Source organism: Mesoplodon bidens (genome assembly GCF_964165515.1).
Source record: "Mesoplodon bidens genome assembly, contig: HAP1_SCAFFOLD_205, whole genome shotgun sequence".
NCBI lineage: Eukaryota > Metazoa > Chordata > Mammalia > Artiodactyla > Ziphiidae > Mesoplodon > Mesoplodon bidens.
Genome location: NW_027672037.1, coordinates 792,149 through 813,074, shown reverse-complemented (window position 1 = coordinate 813,074; position 20,926 = coordinate 792,149). Strand labels below are relative to the sequence as shown.

General features: G+C 44.7%; 1 protein-coding gene across 1 annotated transcript in view; it reads left to right on the top strand.

Annotated features, from left to right (window-relative positions):
- Positions 1-4,421: 4,421 nt before the first annotated feature.
- The window catches only part of LOC308610691 (forkhead-associated domain-containing protein 1-like), a gene marked incomplete at its 3' end in the record, with an annotated part of 101,925 nt that continues 85,420 nt past the window's right edge, over positions 4,422-20,926 (top strand). Inside the window, exon 1 of the mRNA XM_081259733.1 lies at positions 4,422-5,334. Coding sequence (XP_081115859.1) covers positions 5,242-5,334 — 93 coding nt within the window. The 5' untranslated portion in view covers positions 4,422-5,241. The remainder of the gene's footprint in view (positions 5,335-20,926) is intronic.

Below are 20,926 nucleotides of genomic sequence, written 5' to 3'. Positions count from 1 at the left end.
GTTTCTTAAGGATCTGATCCAGGTCAACACTGGGGCCACCGTCTGACCTTATAGGGACTCAGGTGATGTTTGTAGAAGTAAAGAACACATGAATGAATAAACGCGAGTTTTGACAGGGAAGGACAGGAACAGTAAGGCTGTGGGCTTGTTAATACCCTTTCCCTAGCACGGGGGAGAATCTTCCATTCTTTCAGAAGTGTTCCTTCCACCCCATCCATCTCCCATCTCCACCCCCACCCCCAGAAGTGATGGTCCCCCCAGCTTACTCTGTTTTCTCCTCCACAACAGAGAGAACTAGAGATTCGGGTGGGACGGGGGGTACTAACCTCCAAGCTTCTCGTGGTTCAGCTCCATTACCCTCCCACGCCTGACCACCCCCTCCTCAACGCACCGAGCCTAGAGCTAAGGTCAGTAGGGAGGATTCTCGAGTCTGCTCCTTCCCCGCTGTAAGACTTGGAGCTACTTCTGTGAACACTGAGCCTGTTTCTCCATCCTTGAAACGGGGCTGGGGACCTCTAGGGGGCAGGTCGGAGAGGGCTCGCAGCGCTGCAGCGGGCTGTAATTGGCCGGGTGCTGCCAGCGCACCTCCCCCTCATCCTCGGGCACCGCGCACGCCACGCCCCTCCCCAGCTCGGCCGTCAGAATGGCGTTGCCGTGGCGACGTTTGTAAAAAGGCCGGGCGGGCGCGCGGGCTGCGGGCCTTCGCCTGGAGACTCCGCGGGAGGGCGGCAGAGCGGAGGTCAGGGCTCTCGGCGGAGGACGAGGCGTGGGCTTCTTCCTCTGGCCAGGTGAGAGCGGCGCGCGAGGAGGCGGCGGGCGGAAACCTGGGCCGGAGGAGGCCAGCCCTGCGAGGTCAAGGGCGTTGGGGTAGGCAGGGGACCCGGCGCCAGCCGAGTCCGAACTCTCTGATCCAGGCTCCGGTCGCCAGGAGCACCCCAGAAAAGGTGCCCCAACACCAGCCGTTCCTTCCTAAATGCAGCCCCTACCTCGCCCCCCAAGGGAGGCGGCACGGGAGCTTTAAGCCTCTCCTGGGCACTAGCTCTTGGATGTCCTGTGAGTATAGCTGGGATTAAGAGAGGAACCCGTTTCCCCTGATTTATGGACAACACCCACCCAATGGTCAGAGACACACACACACACACACCCGCCCCTTACCTGAACTCCCCTTCTTTAAGGAACTTTGAGGCCACTGTAAACCTCAAAAGAAAGTTTGCTCCTATAGCCCAATTCTGAGCCATCCAAAGTGGTCGGGGGAACGCAGATGACTGAAGCCCTTTTGCTCTTTCCTGTGGCTGGTGCTCCATGGCGCTGAGTAAGAACGAATTCACAGAGCTCCACACATTCAAATTACTTTGACAGTGTTTTCACGCAAGGAAGTGATGCACAGGGCAAAATGAAGGTGGAGAAATATTGTCCAATCCAAAAGCTAAAGAGATAGAATTTAGGTTTTCCAAGGAGTCATCTAAGCTAGATACTGACAGGAAAAATGAAAGGTAGTTACTATCAAAGCTTCCTAGCCAGCTGGCTGTACTGACTTGCTTTGAGGTGTCCTTTGTATTTTCATTCACTCAGCAAGTGTTTCCCAAGCACCTACTATGTGTCAGGTTCTGCCCCCCCGCCGCCCCCTACCCTGGAGAAGGGGTAATGCACAGAACTGGCAGGAACTGCAAAGGGTCTGACATTTGACCCTGTTTGAAAGTTAGTAAGTTAGCCTGCCCAGCTTATAGTTCCTAGCAGAAGACAAGAGACTCCTGGGCCAGAAACAAAGAACTTGATTACTCACAGCACAGCCGACATAACAGGCAGCCAGAGCTGCATATGCACATTGGTTCCTGTTGCCCTGAAAGTCCCTCGGGGTGGTGCAGAGCAGCCAGTGTGGATGCTGTGCGCACAGTGGGTCTGTGTCCCAGGTAAGGAACTCCAAACTCAGGAAACTGCAATCTTTGAAAGGGGCTGCTAGCAAACCTGCCCAACTTTTGCCCCAGAAGGAGCCGTTATCTTTATTAGAAACATTACCTCTATCCTCCCAGGCTGTTTGCCATACAAGCAGCCTCGGAAAGTGAGTGCAGGACAAAATCTTTCAATGCCTTTGCTCTGAAGATGGGTACAAACACAAAATACCCATGAAGAATCGCTTCTGAACAAAATGAACACAGTCCTGGTTTTCCAGGAACATATATGTTAGTGAAAGAGAAACCAACAGCAAGCATAACTAAAGAAAGGAACAAGAACATGTCAGAGAATGATAAGTACAAGGAAGGAAACACAGCAGGGGAAAACTAGCAGGGGAATAACATGACTGAGGGTGCCTTTAGCCAGAGTGGTCAGTCAGGTGGTTGCCCCGAGGGGGGACGTCTGAGCAGAGAGAAGACCCCAGCCTTGGGGACGTCTGGGGTGAGAGCTAAAAAACAAATATGCACATGATCCAAGTTTAAGTTTTAGATTAGTGGCGTTTCCTGTGGTTTTCCTGCAGAAGAGACATTTCTTGGAAGTTTCCATTTTAGCTTAATTAGACTTGAATGTGTTGCGTGCTAACATGGTCCTCTGCAATTGAAGATTAATAACTGAAGGCAGCAGAGCATGGTTCTTTGGGAAGAGGAAATGTCTTTTCCCCTGTATACATGACAGCGAACTTAATCAAATGTATTTCTCATTATCTGAAAGCATCAATATTTGTGGGACATCCACAGGCCTCAAAGTTTACAAATATAAACTATCCTGCTTATTTTTATTTCTCTTACCCCCAGGTAGGGTCACGTCTTCCTTTCAGAGGATAGAATGCTGGTTTCAAGGACTTTCTTTTACTACATGTGCCAAGTGTCAGCAGACAGTGCAATTCCCCCACCCCTACTCTGCCCCACCAGCAGCAATGGAGGTTTATACACTGGTTACATGCAAAGGCTCAGAGTTGTCACACACTTACTATTGTGTGACCTTAACTTCTCTGAGTCTCAGTTTCCTCATTTGTAAAGTGGGACAATACTGACACCTGCCTCGCAGGGTGGTTCTGAGGATGAAAAGAGGCCATGTGTGTAAAAGGATAGCCCAGTGCCTGGCACTTAGTAGGGATTCAGTGATGGAATGATGATGGAGATGTTGATGGAAAGCAGAGCCAGACCGGAGACCCTCTACGGTCAGACCTAGATGATTTTTGTTTTTATCCACAGTCTAACAACTTCACACTTCAGTGACCTTTCAGTTGAAAAGAGACTTTGGGGACTTTCCTGGTGGCTCAGCGGTTAAGAATCCGCCTGCCAATGCAGGGGACACGGGTTCGAGCCCTGGTCCAGGAAGATCCCACATGCCTCGGAGCAACTAAGCCAGTGCACCACAACTACTGAGCCTGCACTCTAGAGCCTGCGAGCCACAACTAGGGCCCGTGTGCCGCAACTACTGAGCCCACGTGCTCCAATTACTGAAGCCTGCACACCTAGAGCCCATGCTCCACAACAGGAGAAGCCACCACAATGAGAAGCCTGCGCACTGTGAGGAAGAGTAGCCTCCGCTCGCCGCAACTAGAGAAAGCCCACATGCAGCAACGGAGACCCAACACAGCCAAAAAAAAAAAAAGGAAAAAAAAGAAAAGAGGCTATCTTTGACATGGCACTGAGATGGATCAGATTTCAAATATCATGTGAATTATCATCAACATCTTGGAACCAGCTGAAGTCACTGAAATTTTTATGTTTTAAAACACATGTATATATGGGCTTCCCTGGTGGCACAGTGGTTGAGAGTCCGCCTGCCAATGCAGGGGACACAGGTTCGTGCCCCGGTCTGGGAGGATCCCACATGCCGCGGAGTGGCTGGGCCCGTGAGCCATGGCCTCTGAGCCTGTGCATCCGGAGCCTGTGCTCCGCAACGGGATAGGCCGCAACAGTGAGAGGCCCGCGTACCGCAAAAAAAAAAAAAAATAATAATAATAAATAAATAAAAATAAAAAAAATAAAAAACATGTATAGGGCTTTCCTGGTGGCGCAGTGGTTGAGAATCTGCCTTCTAATACAGGGGACATGGGTTCGAGCCCTGGTCTGGGAAGATCCCATGTGCCGCGGAGCAACTAGGCCCGTGAGCCACAACTACTGAGCCTGCGCATCTGGAGCCTGTGCTCCACAACATGAGAGGCCGCGATAGTGAGAGGCCCGTGCACCGTGATGAAGAGTGGCCCCCGCTTGCCACAACTAGAGAAAGCCCTCGCACAGAAACGAAGACCCAACACAGCCAAAAATAAATAAATAAAATTTAAAAACATGTATAGGGTTTACTTTGAAATGCATTAAAATATAAAATGTATAGATGGGTAGATATGTGATAAAGCAAATAGAACAAAATGTTGATTGTAGAATCTGGGTGATTGTTCTATAGAAGTTCACCATCCACTTCTTTCAACTTTTCTGTGTGTTTGACATTTTCATAATAAAATGCCAGCAAAAGATACGTACAGAGTCTTGACCGTACAGCCAAGCTATAATCTTGATATTTTGTCTTTGGAAATCATTTTTTTTTCAACCTAAATATATGAAGGAATGCGGTGACTTAAAAAGAAAGTATCTTCTAATGCCCATTTCCTTGATGACTGACTCTTCCACACTTTAAGAAGCTCTGTAGAAGTTGGAGTTTCTTGAGTCAAAGTTCAGAAGCCCAAGATTAATAACAGTCACAATCACAGTAGGACAAATGGGTGTTTAGTGTAGCATTCACCATTCTAGATGCTTCACATTTAATCCTCACAAAACTCTTTGGGATACAGAGTATCATTAGCCCCATTTTACAGATGAGGAAACAGAGGCATAGAGAGAGAATAAGTAACTCACTCAGAGTCACAGAGCTAGTAAGTGGTGGGTTAGTAACACTGAGTATTTGATTCTGTCAGATAACTAACCCCAAACTAAGCTTAATGGGAGGTGGAGAGCGGTTATCAGTGGAATTCAGATTTGTTTGGGTTTTTTTTTTTTTGCTATTGCTTGTTTGTGCTCTGAGTTACATAAAGGATGTCCTCTTGTGATCAGAAGCAAGCTCATCTATGCCGGCTATCACTGTTAAAAGGACAGTCTTAAAAATGTGCAGAATTATCATTGTGATCATTGTTAAATCCAGCTATCCACTCCTACCTCTGCTGACTTCTCCTGTGGACATTATGGTGTATTCCATTCATTCTAAATATGACATTGAATAATTAGAGGACTGTATTTTTCTAACAAAATTGTTTTCTGAAAACCTTTTATAGGGAAAGCAGAGAATATGAAAGCCTATCTAAAGAGTGCAGAAGGCTATTTTGTCCTGAATAAAAGCACTACGATTGGAAGGCATGAAAATTCAGACCTTGTTTTAGAGGTAAGACCTCTTCCTAGCCAGTCCCCGATCCTCCCTACCCCTCACACCACCAAAAGTCCTTACTGTTCTGTGGACTCCAGTCTCTTGTAAAGCACAGCCTCTGGCTAACAGTCCCAGCCTTCCTAGGTGTGCCACCAAGAACCAATCCCGGCATGTGCTGGGTCTCCCTGGCACATGTGGTAAGAATGAGCACAGTGCAAAGTGCGATGGGCCCTGTGTCCTTTGCTGACTGTGTGTGCAGTGTCCCACCCTGATGGCGCGGTTTGGAAGGTGGGCGTAGAGCTGATGCTTGACCTTCACCTGCTCCGCGTCTGGCAGCCACGGCCACCTGAAGGGCCCAGCTTGAGCAATGGCCTCTCGCCCTTTCCAGAGCTTCTGTAGACTATGGGCCCCTCAGAGCCCTCGCCCGCCCCCGTACCTCCAAGTAGTAAATCAGGGTAAGCCCTGCGCATGGCCTCAGCGCTCTCTCACTTCATTTCATTCCATTCTCTGAATTAGCTGTGGCTTGGTCCACAGTCCCAGCTCATTGACAGCCAAGGAAGTTGGAAGAAATTGTAAGTAAGGAATTATAAAAACAGTGGCTTTGAGCCTTTTAACATTTTGAAAGGGATTAAAATATTGAAGCAGAAAGAGAAATGCAATGGAATCCCTTTAGGACTGTGAAAGGCAGACCACTCTCAGACTTCACTCAACAGATTTTTTTTAACTTTATTTTGAAATAATTATAGATGCACAAATAGTAGAGGGAATGGCACAAAGCATGTGTGGAGTCCTGTGCCATTTTACCACGTGTGGATTTGGGTGTGGCCCTCAGGATATAGGAGTATTCCATTATCAGAGATGTCCCTTGTGATGCTCCTTTTATAGTCACAATTCCTCCTCCCACCATCGTCCCCACGCTCCGAAAACCACTAATCTGTTCTCCGTCTCTATAATTTTCATCATGTATGTATGACCTTTGTGATTGATTTTTTTTTTTAGTCAGTGTAGTGCCCTTGACATCCATTTAGGTTATTAGCTTGTTCTTTTATTGCTGAGTAATAGTCCACGGTATGGACGTATCACCTGTGTTTAACCATTCACTTTTTTTTTTTTTTGCTGTACGCGGGCCTCTCACTGCTGTGGTCTCTCCCGTTGCGGAGCACAGGCTCCGGACACACAGGCTCCGCGGCCATGGCTCGCGGGCCCAGCCGCTGCGCGGCATGTGGGATCTTCCGGGATAGGGGCACGAACCCGTGTCCCCTGCATCGGCAGGCGGACTCTCAACCACTGCGCCACCAGGGAAGCCCCTAACCATTCACTTTTTGAAGGACATTTTGTTTCCATTTGGGGCTATTACAAATAAATGTACTATAAACATTTGTGTACAGGTTTTTGTGTGAGCATAAGTTTTTATTTCTCTGTGATAAATGCTCAGGAGTATGATTGCATGGATTAACATATGTGTTTATATATATTCGGTTTGTAAAGAAACTGCCAGTCTTATCCAGCGTTGCTGTACCATTTTTCATTTCCACCAGCAATGTATGAGACACATCCTCACCAGCAATTAGCATAAACACTGTTTTTCATTTTAGCTGTTTTAGTAAGTGTGTAGTGGTATCTCATCATAGTCTTAACTTGCATTTTCCAAATCGATAGTGATGTTAAATGTCTTTTCATGTATGTGTTTGCCTTCTGCATATCCTCTTCAGTGAAATATCTCTTCATATCTTTTAAGTGTCTCTAATCGAATTGTTTAGTTTTTTACCATTGAGTTTTGAGAATTCTTTATGTATTTTAGATATGAGTCCCTTGTCAGATAGATGGTTTGCAAATATTTTCTCCCATCCGTAGCTTGTCTTCTCATTCTCTTAGCAGAGTATTTCACAGAGCAAAAGCTTTAACTCTTGATGAAGTCCAGGTAGTTATTTTTTCTTTTATAGATCATGCTTTTAGTGTCATGTCTAAGAACAGGCCACAACGTCCCTGACCCTGAGGATTTTCTCTTATGTTTTCTTCTAAGTGTTTTATAGTTTTATTTTTAAATCTTTGAACCATTTTGGGTTCACTGTCGTTTATGATGTGAGATTTAGGTCAAAGTTCATTTTTCTTGCATGTGGATATTTAGTTGTTCCAGAACCATTTGTTGAAAAGACTATCCTTTCTCCATTGAATTGCTTTTGCAAGTTTGTCAAAAATAATCTGGCCATACTTTCTATGGGGGCTACTTCTTAGTTCCCTATTATGTTTCATGGATCTATTTGTCATAATGGATCTACCATTATGAGATAGCCTTGATTACTGTCGCTATGTAAGTCTTAAATCAGGTAGTGTGATTCCTCCCACTTTTCTTTAAAGAAATTTTTTAACCTCTTCTAGTTGCTTTGCCTTTCCATTTACATTTTAGTGTAAGCCTGTCTGTATACACAAAATATCATGCTGTAATTTTGATTGGAATTGTGTTTTATCCTATATATCAATGTGAGAATAATTGATATACTCCTACATTGTCTTCCAATTCATGAACATGGTATATTTCTCCATTTATTCAGTGTCTCTCATGAGTGTTTTGTAGTTTTCAGCATACGAGTCCTGAACATGTTTTGTTAGATTTACACTTAAGTATGTCTCTCTTTTTTTTTTGAGTGATTGTAAATGGTATTATATTTTTAATTTTGGTGTCCACATGTTCATTGACAGTATATAGAAATACAGTTGATTTTTGTATGCTTCTTGGGATCTTGCAACCTTAACTGCACTTTCTTATATAAGGGCTTTTGTAGATTTCTTGGGATTTTATACATAAACAATCATGTCATCTGCAAATAAGAACAATTTTATTTCTTCTTTCAGAAAAGGAGATCTGAATGCTTTTAATCTTCTTTTCCTTGCTTTATTTCCCTGGTTAAGACTTCCAGGACTCTGCTGAACAAGAGCAGTGTATAAATCCTTATATTCGCTTGTTCCTGACCTTAGGGGAAAGCAGTTACTCTTTCACCGTTAAGTAGGAGGTTAGCTGTAGGGTTTTTATACATGTTCTTACCAAGTGAGAAATTTCCCCCTTTATTCCTAGTTTTCTGAGAATGTTTATTGTAAACGCAACAGATTTAAAGATAACTCCATGAACCTCCCCGTGAGATTCTCCTCCATGATATGGTCTCCCTTCAAGGACACAGAACATCTGTTCAGTGTGCAAAGTGGGAGGAAAAAGAAGAAGAAGAAGAACTGTAGTTTCTTCTTTATCCTAACAAGGCATAGATTTGGGGTCGTTTTATTTCCTGTCTGGCTAAAGTAGAGACAGAGATCTCTGTTTTGAACCGGACTATGATATTAGAAAACTGTAGTAATTTTTAAAAGCACAGGCTTTGGAGATAGACAGAGCTGGGTTTGAATCTCATTAGGCTACTTTGTGGCTGAGTGACTTCAACCAAATTACTTAATCACTCTGAGCTCCTTTTCCCTGTCTGTAAACCTCTTACCTCACAGGGTTATTCTGAGGATTAAGTGAGAAGTGCATATAAAGAGCCTGGCATGTGGTGCTCAGTGAATGTCACAATGATCATTATTATGGTCTCCTAAAACAGAGACTGAGAAGAATCCTCAGAGGTGCACAGGGTTGAGATGAGGATCCACTGACATTAATAAGCCATTTGGAAAAGGGAACTAATGAGGACAGTTATTAACTAGACAGAAATTGAGTTGCATTCATTGTATATAAATAATTGACTGCTTACTGCTCCTCGGACTTAGCTAAAGAAATACGTCACTAGGCTTCCCTGGTGGCGAAGTGGTTGAGAGTCCGCCTGCCGATACAAGGGACACGGGTTCGTGCCTCGGTCTGGGAATATCCCACATGCCGCGGAGCAGCTGGGCCCATGAGCCATGGCCGCTGAGCCAGCGTGTCCGGAGCCTGAGCTCCGCAGCGGGAGAGGCCACAACAGTGAGAGGCCCATGTACCGCAAAAAAAAAAAAAAAAAAAAAAAAAATTTCAGGGATTTATATTACTAAAAATCATCCTTGCAATTACCAGAGGTTACATCTAGCAAATAAAAAAGATTGTTTTATTTGCCTGGATCAATCCTAAAGAATAGGCAGTCATGCTTCTAAAGATTTCTACTCATCAGCAAGGTTGACATATTGTTTTGACTATTGGTATCGTAGTATTTCAACATCATTTACTCTTTCCGATAATGGAAGGTAGTTACATGCTTCTTGTTTTTAAAAATTGTGAGAAAGGAAAATATAAGGAAGAAAATAAAAGTCACTTGTAATCATTTGGCTCAGGGAAAAATCAATATTGATATTTGCCGGGTTTTACCCTCCAGACTTTTTTCTATATCCTGTAAGGAGTTTGGTTCCCTAAGGCAGTAGGAAGCCTGTTTATAGCCAGGCTAGTGAGAACTGTTTATAGTCAACAGTGATAACTGTTGCTATCACTCATTCATTGCACAGTATTTACCCAGAGCCTCAGCACCAAGCCAAGTCTAGGGGTACAGTGATGGCAGAACTGGACATGGTCCCTGCCATCAGGAAGCTGCCAGGAGAGAGAGAAATAAGTCAAATGATCCCACAAAGGTGTGACTAATTCCATTCCAACATTGGGGCTGTAAAGGAAAGGAATATGGTAGACAAGGAGGACTTAACTAGACAAAAGGAGAAGGGAATGGCATGTGCAAAGGCCCTGGGGTGGAAGAGCATATTGTGAACCCAAGGGACTGAGAGAAAACCAGGGCGTCCAGAAGTCAGAGTGGGAAGGAGGAGGGCTAAGGGACAAGTTGGCCTCCTTCATGTCACCATAAGGGTTTTGATCTTTATCTGAAAAGCAGTAGGAAGAAGGCTTGAAGGATTGTAAACAAGGGGGAGACCTGCCAGTGAACATCCTGGCTGCTGTGTGCAGACGAGCCATCAGGAGCTCTATTCACAATCTCCCCTCTCCCAGTTTACACGGCTCAAAAGCCTCAGCCTTGCTCATTTCACAGCTAAACCTTGCAAGTTATAATTTATATGATTTGATGTGCCTTGTAAACTGTATTTTTTAGAGTTGGATATGGCTGTTATTTAAACTCTGCTGAGAAAGGGACTCAGTTCTTCCAGAATGAAGAAACACCAAAGCCAGTGGTTGTTGGATTTTCTGCATGTTTAAGAGTGGTTGTTCAACATGAACTCCTAGGCATTCTGACCCAGTGGGTTTGGGGTAAGGCCCAGGAATCTTCACATTTGTATGCTCCCCAGGTTCAGGTGGGGGGAATGGAGTCCCTGGAGTTGGTTCCAGGACCACACTTTGAGAACCCCACCATCAGTGCTCCCTCCCTCTCCCTTCTTGATCAGCAGAGCTCCTGCTTGTGTGTGTGTGTGTGTGTGTGTGTGTGTGTGTGTGTGTGTGTATTCTTTCAATAAACTTTGTTTTGAGGAAAAGAGAAGCGAAGGGTAAACAATGAAGGGCTGACTGACCCTACCCCCTCCCCAGGGACTCCCCCAGTCCCACCCTGGGGAAGTCCCAGGATCCCTAGAAGACTGAGCTCTAGGACAGCCCAAGTCAGTGCAGGGCTGCAGCTAGGAAGGTGGAGATGGAAGAGAAAAAGAAAGAACAGACATGACAGGGGGATGAAATGCTGGTGTCCACACCTCACCCTCGGTGGTCAGTGTCCTGCCAGGCATCTCCTTTCTCATGGGTTTAGCCATCTCTCCAGCCTGTGTCAGCCCTTCTCGCGTGGGATCTGAGGGTCATGAAGCCAGACTGATCTCATACACATACCCCAGATCCCATCCAGCCGGATGACTCTCGTCCCTTTTCCTGGCCCCTGTCAGTTCTGGGCTGCCTCTCAGGAAAGAACCAAAGCCTACACCATAATCTTGTTTATTATTATTAAACAAGGCTGCTGGGATTCTCCTATTATTTGCATAATTTCACGGACATGCAGGTATGTCTGCTCTGTCAAAGGACACACACAGCTGTAGCTCTGATGGGCATGGCCAAATTGTCCACCAGAGGTTTCTGGATGTGGTGTCCTGCCAGCAGTGGACGCCCGTCTCCCACTCCCTCCCCAGCCTAGGGTGCTGACCCCCCATTGGATCTTCACTGATCTACGGGGTGAAGTATGGTACCTGTGTCATTTTAATTCACATTTCTGTTATTCTAAGCGAACACCTGCATTTTGAGACATAAGGTGACAGGTGGACTCTCTGTGGGGAAATCCACGGAATGAAACAGGCCTGGGAGGGTGCACTTGCTGGCTCCCCATCTGCATCGCGCTTGTCCTCCTGCCTGGGTCGTGCTCCCATCCTCCCCCCTCACCCCCACCTCACCCCTGGCTTCTCCCCAAGTGCTCCTTGCTCTGGTGGTTCACCTGTTAGCTCTCACCAGTCCTCAGGGAATGTTTTGTCCCCTGTTTGGGAACTGGCAGCTGATTTCATTGGTCAGTACCCAGCACAGCAATTGATGGGACTAGTTTCTCACCAGCAGATGGAGGGCTTCCAAGAGGAAAAAGTTCAGAGGAAAGGGCTAGATCGTGATCTCATTTTTCTTTTTTTTTTTTATTGTGGTAAGATATGCATAACATAAAATTTACCATCTTAACCACTTTTATTAAGTGTGCAGTTCAGTGGCATTAAATATATTCACACTGTTGTGCAGCCATCACCCCCATCCATCTCCAGAACTCTTTGAATCTTGCAGAACTGAAACTGCACCCATGAAACAACAACTCCCCTTGTCCCCCCATCCCAGCCCCCAGCAACCACCGTTCTGCTTTCTGTCTCTATGACCTTGGCTACTCTGGGTATCTCATATAAGTAGAATCATAACAGTATTTGTCTTTTCATGACTGGCTTCTTTCACTGAGTATAATATCCTTTCACTGAGTATAATGTCCATGTTCATCCATGCTGTAGCATGTGTCCGAATTTCCTTCCTTTTTTAAGGCTGAATAATATTCCATTGTGTGGATTCACCACATTTTGTTTATTCATTCATCTACTGATGGACACTTGGGTTGTTTCCACCTTTTGGCTGTTGCAAACAATGCTATGAACATGGGTGTATAAATACCTCTTCAAGGCCCTGCTTTCAGTTCTTTGGGATATATACCCAAAAGTAGACTTGCTGGATCATATGATAATTTTATTTTTAATTGTTTCAGGAACTGCCATGCTGTTTTCCATAGTGGCTGCACCAAGTTAGATTCTCACAACAGGGCACAAGGGTTCCACTTTCCCTGCGTCCTCACCAACACTTGTTATTTCCCTTTTTTTTTTATAGTAGCCATTCTGATGGATGTGAGATGAAAGAAAGATCATAATCTTTTGAATAGCATACATAATGCAAACAGCTACAGCATACATTTATGGACTACTTACTGCATCTCACATGGCTTTATACATCATCTATGTATGTTCTGTATATATATTTATAGAATTATATCCACAAAACAAATCCTGTGCGGGTGAGAACTACTATTATCATTATTATCCTCATTTGATGACATGGACATGGGACTCAGAAAGGTTAAGGAACTGGCCCAAATCACACAGCTAGTCGGGGGAGGTGGGGCTGAGTTTCAGACTGAGCTGACTCAAGCTTCTAAAAACAGAAGCTTCACTTTTTGAGTGTAAATTTAGCTTTGGGAACATCTAATATCTAAATTGGAAATTCTCAGTTAACTGAGATAACAAGATAATTGACTAAGCTAGGGAAATTCCACCCTGTGGAATCGAGAATGGGGGTTGTCAGTGAAATGTGAGATCAATCTTCTAGTGATCCTCATTCATGCAACAGACTGAGGTGGTGCCATCTAGGGGGGGATTTGGGTAAAGAGGAAACGTTGACCTGGTGCTTTCCCAGGAAGAGGAGCATTGGGGCTGTTAAGTGGGGGCCCAGCAAGAAACACCACTTATCTCTCCAATCCAGCCAGAGTAAGTTCTCTGCTTATAAGGACTGGTGGAGTTCAATTAGTCCCACCTGGATAACCCAGGATAGCCTCCCACTTTTTAAAAAATTTTTTAAAACTTTTTGGCTGGGTTTGGTCTTTGTTGCTGAGCACAGGCTTTCTCTAGTTGCAGCGAGCGAGGGTTACTCTTTGTTGCGGTGCACGGGCTTCTCATTGCAGTAGCTTCTCTTGTTGTGGAGCACGGGCTCTAGGCACGCGGATTCAGTAGTTGTGGCACGTGGGCTCAGTAGTTGTGGCTCGTGGGCTCTGGAGCGCAGGCTCGGTAGTTGTGGCACACGGGCTTCATTGCTCTATGGCATGTGGGATCTTCCCGGACCAGGGCTCGAACCCGTGTCCCCTGCATTGGCAGGCGGATTCTTAACCACTGCAACACCAGGGAAGTCCTTAGTCTCCCTCTTTTAAGAGCACTGATTAGTAACCTTGACATCGGCACAGTCCCTTTGGCCACGTCATGGAGCATATTCCCAGGTTCTGGGGATCAGGGCATGGGCATCTTTGGGAGACCATTCTGCCCACCACATTAATACTACCACCTGACTGGACCGTTGCTTTGGGACTGGTCTGAGAGCTTTCTGGAAGTATCAGTAGGATCAATGCCACAGGCCATGGAGAAAGATGGCTGGATGAGCTGGCAGGTGATAATCCCGTTACCAAGAGGGCAGGAAGCAGGACTGGTTGAGTGAGCACCTCAACATCCGGAAGCAGCCAGGCCTGGAAATGAACCAGGGGTTGGAAATACACACCTGCGAATCCAGGGGGTGGTACAGTGGCCCCAGCCCATGGACAGAGTGTGGAAGAAACGGACATCTGTGGGGAGAGGAGCCCGGCGTGGAGACCTGGAAGCAGTCAGAGAGGTGAGGGAGCCAGAGAGCTGCTGCCAGGCTGAGGGTATTCATCACAGAGACAGCTTGCTTTGTGCCAGGTACTGTTCTGGGCACTCTCGAGTGTATTAACTCATTTCATCCTTAGGAGGTTAATGTTGTTTGCCCCACTTTACAGATGAGGGCGTTGAGGCACAGATAGGCTGAGTATCCTGCCTGAGGTCACAGAGGGAGGCTGGGGCACTGGGCACCACGCTCGGGCAGTCTGATTTCAGGACCAGCCTCTCCTGAGGCCTTGCCGGTCCACAGGGCTCTCCCGGGGAGACCGGGGAGGAAGGATCCAGCTGACGGGGAAGCAGAGAAGCTTCTTCTTTCCTTCCAATCCCAGACCCGTCGTCTCACCAGCGCCTGGCCGTTTCCTCATATCCTTATTCTTTTGAAAACCCCATTTTTTTTTTTACTATTTCTGCACTACATCCCTTTCTGGAGGCAGTGGGGGGATGGGGCTGGGGGATGGGATAGCCTAGAACCAAAAGGTTAAAAGAAATAGATAAAACACACACACACACACACACACACACACAAGTTAATTTCAAAAATGTTATCCCACTCCTTAGAACATGTCACCAAGCAGTACCTTTTGTCAATCCTACGAAGCCCAGCTTATCAAACTCATTTTTGCTGCTCAGGGAGCAACCAAAGAGAAACAAAGAACCGTGCCCCAGGCTGCACAGCTGGAAGGTAGCAGAGGTGGGACTTGAACTCAAGGCTTTCTAACTCGAGAGCCCATCCTCTTGCTCATAATAGAGAACATTTCCCATTTGCCCTATGTTCTCTTCTAAGTGCTTTAGTATGTATTATATCATTTATATGTCACCAGTAGCTTATAAGACTGTCCTTTTGTTACCTTACAGATGAGGAAGCTGAGGTATCACTTGCCCAAGGTCACCCTTCTAGGAAGTAGGAGAGCTGGACTCGAGCCCAGTCTAATAACCACCACGTTGCCCTGCTCCCCCAACCCCTGAACCATCAGGCCACGTGCCTCTCTCTGACAACTGTATCTCATGTCACAGGGAGGCCGAGAGCCCGAGGAGGCCCCCGAGGGCAATGGCAGTGGGTTGAGGACCCAGCGGGAGAGGACCCTCTTGAAGCCATTTGACAATAAAGGAAAGGAAGGGGGAAGGGGCGGCGTTTCCAGGCCGAGGGGGTGGTGAGCACGTTCACAGGTTAGACGGAAGTTACACTGTCAAGGTGAGGATGCAGAAGAGGAGATGGTTGAGGAGAGGGACCAGACCAGGGTGGGATGAAGGCAGGACCACCCGGAGGCCCTTGGCAGCTAAGAGAAGCCTTGAAGGTCCCATCTAGGAGCTTCTCCAAGCCTGGGAAGTCCAGGTCCTGGCAGGGAGCTGAAGGCACATTCACAGGGGTGTGGAGTGATGGAGGGGAGTTTCCTGAAGGGACTCCATAGGGAGTGGGCAGGGCTCAGAGAAACCACAAAGGATAGTGCAGGGCCCAGAGCTAGTATGAGTGAGGACTGTTCCCACCCCCAGAGCTGAGGGGTGAGGGGCAGGGGCATTTCCTGGGACCCGGAGACCCTGAGGGCTGGGTAGAGTCCTCTGAGGGAAGCTGTGTGGCCCCAGAGAATGGAAGCCAGGGGAGTAAGTACCCCAAGCTCTCTCCCTGCTCTGATCTCTAACCCCCCCATTGGCCAAACCCAACCAGAAACCAGACACAAGGAGCCCATCAGCCCATGGATGTAGCCGCACAGGTGGGCCTGCTGGGCAGAGGGCGCCGTGTAAAGGGATGGAGGAGGGTTGGGAGAAGCAGACGGAGGATGCAGGCAGGTGCAGGAGGTGAAGACCTTGGAGGCTGTTGTCAAAGTAGAATGAAAAGCCTGAGAGCAGGGACCTGCTGGCTGGGGGGCCCAAAGGGCACTGGGCCAGCCTCAGGACAGAAGTGTGAGGGTGGCAGGAGGGTTTGGGGGCCGGGATGGACTTGAAGGAGCTGGTGAGCTTGAGCAGGGCCCAGGCTGGGTGAGCATAGGGCATTACCCATAGGGAGCAAACAGGGAGCAAAGGCTACGTGACTCAAGGAGAGGACGAGACAGAGGATAAGGAAGGCCGGGAGTGGGAGGTTATGGTCTGAGATGGGGCTTCCCAGTGCCAGGTGATGCAAGGTTGAAACCTAGCTCCAAAGGACGGTTCCAGGTACACGTCGAACCTCAGCGACAATGTCAGTGAACCTCAGGGCAATGTCATAACTAAGTCAGCTTCCTGAGGAGGCTTCCTTAAAGCACAGGGGTCATCAGAGCAGATGGTCATTGTTAATAGAAGTTGAAACGTCTCAATATTTTATGGACTCACTATATACTTTTTAAAGACATTTTCAATGCAGGAGCCTTAAAAAATGCACTTGTTTTGTATATTAGGTCCTGCCTGTCTCCTCTCTCATTATTAAATCACTCTCTACTCTGAAAATCACAGGGTACAAATCAAGGGTACAAGTTTTGGAATTAGACTTGGGTTCAAACCCTGACATTGCCCTGGGCCAGCATCCTGATGTTGAGTGAGTCCCTTCATCTTAGCCATTTTTTAAATCGTGGTAAAATACCTATAAAGTTTACCGTCTTAACCACTTTTAAGTGTACAGATCAGTAGTTGTAAGTTATTCACATTGTTGTGCAACCAGCCTCAGAATTTTTCATCTTGCAAAACTGAAACTGTACCCATTAAACAACAATTCCCCGTTTCCCCTTCCCCAGCTCCTGGCAACCCCCGTTCTATTTTGTTTCTATGAGCTTGACTACTTTATGTACCTCACATAGTGGAATCATACAAAATTTGCTTTTTTGTGACACTTATTTCACATCATGTCCTCACGGTTCATCCATGTTGTAGCATGTGTCAGAATTTCCTTCCTCCTACACTGAATAATATTCCACTGTATGGATGGACCACATTTTGCTTATCCAATCATCAGTCAGTGGGCACTTGGGTGGCTTCCACCTTTTGGCAATTGTGAATAATGCTACTATAAACACGAGTGTACAAATATCTCTTTAAGTTCCTGCTTTCAATTCTTTGGGGTATATACCCAGAAGTGGACTTGCTGGATCATATGATAATTTTATTCTAAATTGTTTGAGAAGCTGCTCTACTGTTTTCCATATCAGCTGCACCATTTTACATTCTCAGCGGTACATAAGTGTTCCCCTACTCTACATCCTTGCCAACACTTGTTATTTTCTGTTGCTGTTTGTTTGTTTTTGATAGTAGCCATCCTAATGGGTATGAGGTGGTATCTCACTGTGGTTTTGATTTGAATTTCCCTAATGACTAGTAATGTTGAGCATCTTTTTATATGCTTGTTGGACATTTATATATCTTCTTTGGAGAAATGTCTATTCCAGTTCTTTGCCCATATTTGATCAGGTTATTTGGGGGTTCTTTTTTGTTGTTGTTGTTGAGTTATAGTTCTCTATATATTCTTCATATTGACCCTTTTTCAGATTTGTGATTTGCAACTATTTTCTCCCATTCTCTAGATGGCCTTTCACCCTGTTTATTGTGTCCTTTGATTCACAGAAGTTTTAATTTTTGATATAGTTGAATTTATCTATTTTTACTTTTGCTGCCTATGCTTTTGGTATCATATCCCAAAATGCGTTGCCAAATCCAATGTCATAAAGCTTTCCTCCTGTGCTTTCCTCTAAAAGTTTTATAGTTTTAGACTCTGTTTAAGTCTTTGATCCACTTTGAGTTAATTTTTATACATGGTGTAAGGTAAGAGTTCAACTTAATTCTTTTGCAGTCTTTCCCAGCATCATTTGTTGAAAATACTGTTCTCTCCCCATTGAATAATCTTGGCACCCTTGTCAAAAGTCATTTGACCATATATGCAAACTTTTATTTCTGTGCTCTCTATTCTATTCTATTGACCTATGTGCTGACCTTATGTCAGTATCACACTGTTTTGATTGCTGTACCTTTGTATGCAGTAAGTTTTGAAATCAGGAAGTGTGAGACCTCCAACTTTGCTTTTCTTTCTCAAGAGTATTTTGGCTATTTGGGGTCCACTGAGATTCCATATGAATTTTAGGATGGATTTTTCTATTTCTGCAAAAATTGCTGTTGGGATTTTGAATCTGTAGATCCTGCTGTGTAGTAATGACATCTTAACAATATTAAGTCTTCCAACCCACGAATACAGGGTGTCTTTCCATTTATTTGTGTCTTTAATTTCTTTCAGAAGCACTTTGTAGTTTTCAGTGTACACATCTTTTACCACCTTGGTTAAATTTATCCCAAAATATGTTATTCTTTTTGATGCTATTGTAAATGAAATTATTTTCTTAACTTCCTTTTCAGATTGTTCATTGTGAGCATATAGAAACACAACTGATGTTTGTGTGTTGATTTTGTGTCCTACGATTTTGCTAGTGAATGGTATTTTTTAGTTCTAAGAGGGTTGTGGTTTTTCATGGACTCTTTAGGATTTTGTACATGTAAGATCATGTTGCCTGTGAACAGAGATAATTTGACTCCTTCCTTTCGAATTTGGATGTCTTTATTTCTTTTTCTTGTATAATTGCTCTGGCTAGGACTTCCAGTACTTTGTTGAATAGAAGTGGCAAAAGCAGGTATCCTTATCTTATTCTTGAAATTAGAGGAAAAGCTTTCAGTCTTTCACCTTTGAGTATGCTGCTACCTGTGGGCCTTTCATGTTTGACCTTTATTATGTTGAGGTAATTTCCCTCTATTCCCTGTTTGTTGAGTGCTTTTATCATGAAAGAGCGTTGCATTTTGTCAAATGCTTTTTGTACGTCCATCGAGATGATCATTGTTTTCCTTCTTTCTGTTAATGTGATGTATTACGTGGATTAATTTTCATATGTTGAACCATCAGGTCTGCATTCCAAGAACAAATCCCACTTGGTCATAGTGTATGATCCTTTTACTGTGCTGTTGCATTCGGTTTCCTCCTGTTTGGTTGAGGACTGTGGTGTCGGTGTTCACAAGAGATACTGGTCTGTGGTTGTCCTGTCGTGTCCTTGTCTGGGTTTGGGATCAAGGTAATGCTGTCCTCTCACTTCAGCCTTTGAGTCTCAGCTTCTTCCTCTCTAAGGTGGAGATAACACTAAAGTCCCTGTTTAGGGCCGTCATGCAGATTAAATGGTAAAAATGCACACAAAATGCTTCAGCAGGGCCCAGTTCACAGGAAGCCCTCAAAATATGTTAGAGGAGGATAAGGATAATAATAAAAATAATAATGAATAAATAACAGTTCATCTCATAGTGGGACAGCTCAGTAGGCTGGGGCTTATAGACTCAGTCTGTATTAGCAGCAGGGCGTCTGTCCAGGAGCAGCATTTAGCAATTTTCCAGGTAAAGGGAGCGAGTGATATTATAGGGCCGAACTAGGAAGCTGTCTCCTGGCCTAACATGTGGTAGAGGCTCACCCAACTTTGTGGAGTCATTGAAAACTTCCTGCTTGCTTTGATGTCTTAATAATGGCCTGACAGTTTTTGAGGAACTGAACGCAGTGAAGCCTGGCAAGAGACAAACAAAATGTCACAGACAGAATTTCTCTCATTCATGGGTTATCAAGGGTTCAAAGGACACAAAGATCAATGGCAATGGTGATGAAGATGATGTGGGTGACATTTTCCAAAGAGCTAATGTGTTTTCATTTTTTTTAATACTTTATTTTTTTGAACAGTTTTAGGTTTACAGGAATTTTAGCAGAGAATACAGAGAGTTCCCATATATCCACCCCTCCAATACACACAGTTTCCCCTATTATTAACCTCATGCATTAGTGCAGTACATTCGTTACAACTGATGAACCAATATTGATATGCTATTATTAACTAAGTCCATAGTTTACATTAGGGTTCACTCTTTGCGTTGTACGTCCTTTCGTTTTGACAAATGTATAGTGACAAGTATCCACCATTACAGTATCATAAAAAATATTTTCACTGCCCTGAAATCCCCTGTGCCCCTCGTCTTCATCCTGAGCCCCAGAGCCCCTGTGCCCCTGGCAAGCACTGATCTTTTACTCTCCTTATAGTTTTACTTTTTCCAGAATTTCATACAGTTGGAATCATACGGTATGTAACCTTTTCAGACTAGGTTCTTTCACTAAGCAATATGCATTTAAGATTCCTCCATGTCTTTTTTGTTATTTGATAACTCGTTTATTTTTATCACTAGTATTTCATTGTATGGATGTACCACAATTTGTCTATCCATTTACCTTTTAAAGGACATCTTGGTTGCTTCCAGTTTTGGGCAGTTATGAATAAAGATGCTGTAAGCATGTATCCAAAATAAATGAGTCTTCATGGATATAGAGAACAGACTGTGGTTGCCAAGGGGGAGGGGGTTGAGGGAGAGATGGAGTGGGGGGTTGAGGTTAGCAGATGTGAGCTGTTACCTCCAGGATGGAGAAACAACAAGGTCCTACTGTAGAGCACAGGGAACTATATTCAATATCCTGTGATAAACCATAATGGAAAAGAATATTTTAAAAAGAATGTATATATATGTATAACTGAATCACTTTGCTGTACAGCAGAAATTAATACAACATTGTAAATCGACGACATTTCAATAAAATAAATAAATAAACAATATAAATGAGTCTTAAAAATCAACAATAAGAAACCAAACAACCCAACTTAAAAATGGGCAAAAGAGCTCAACAGACACCTCACCAAAGAAAATCTACAGATGTCAAATAAGCATATGAAAAGATGTTAAACATCATATATCATTAAGGAATTTCAAATAAACATGAAATATCTCTTCATTTATTTAGACTACTTTGATTTCTTTCATC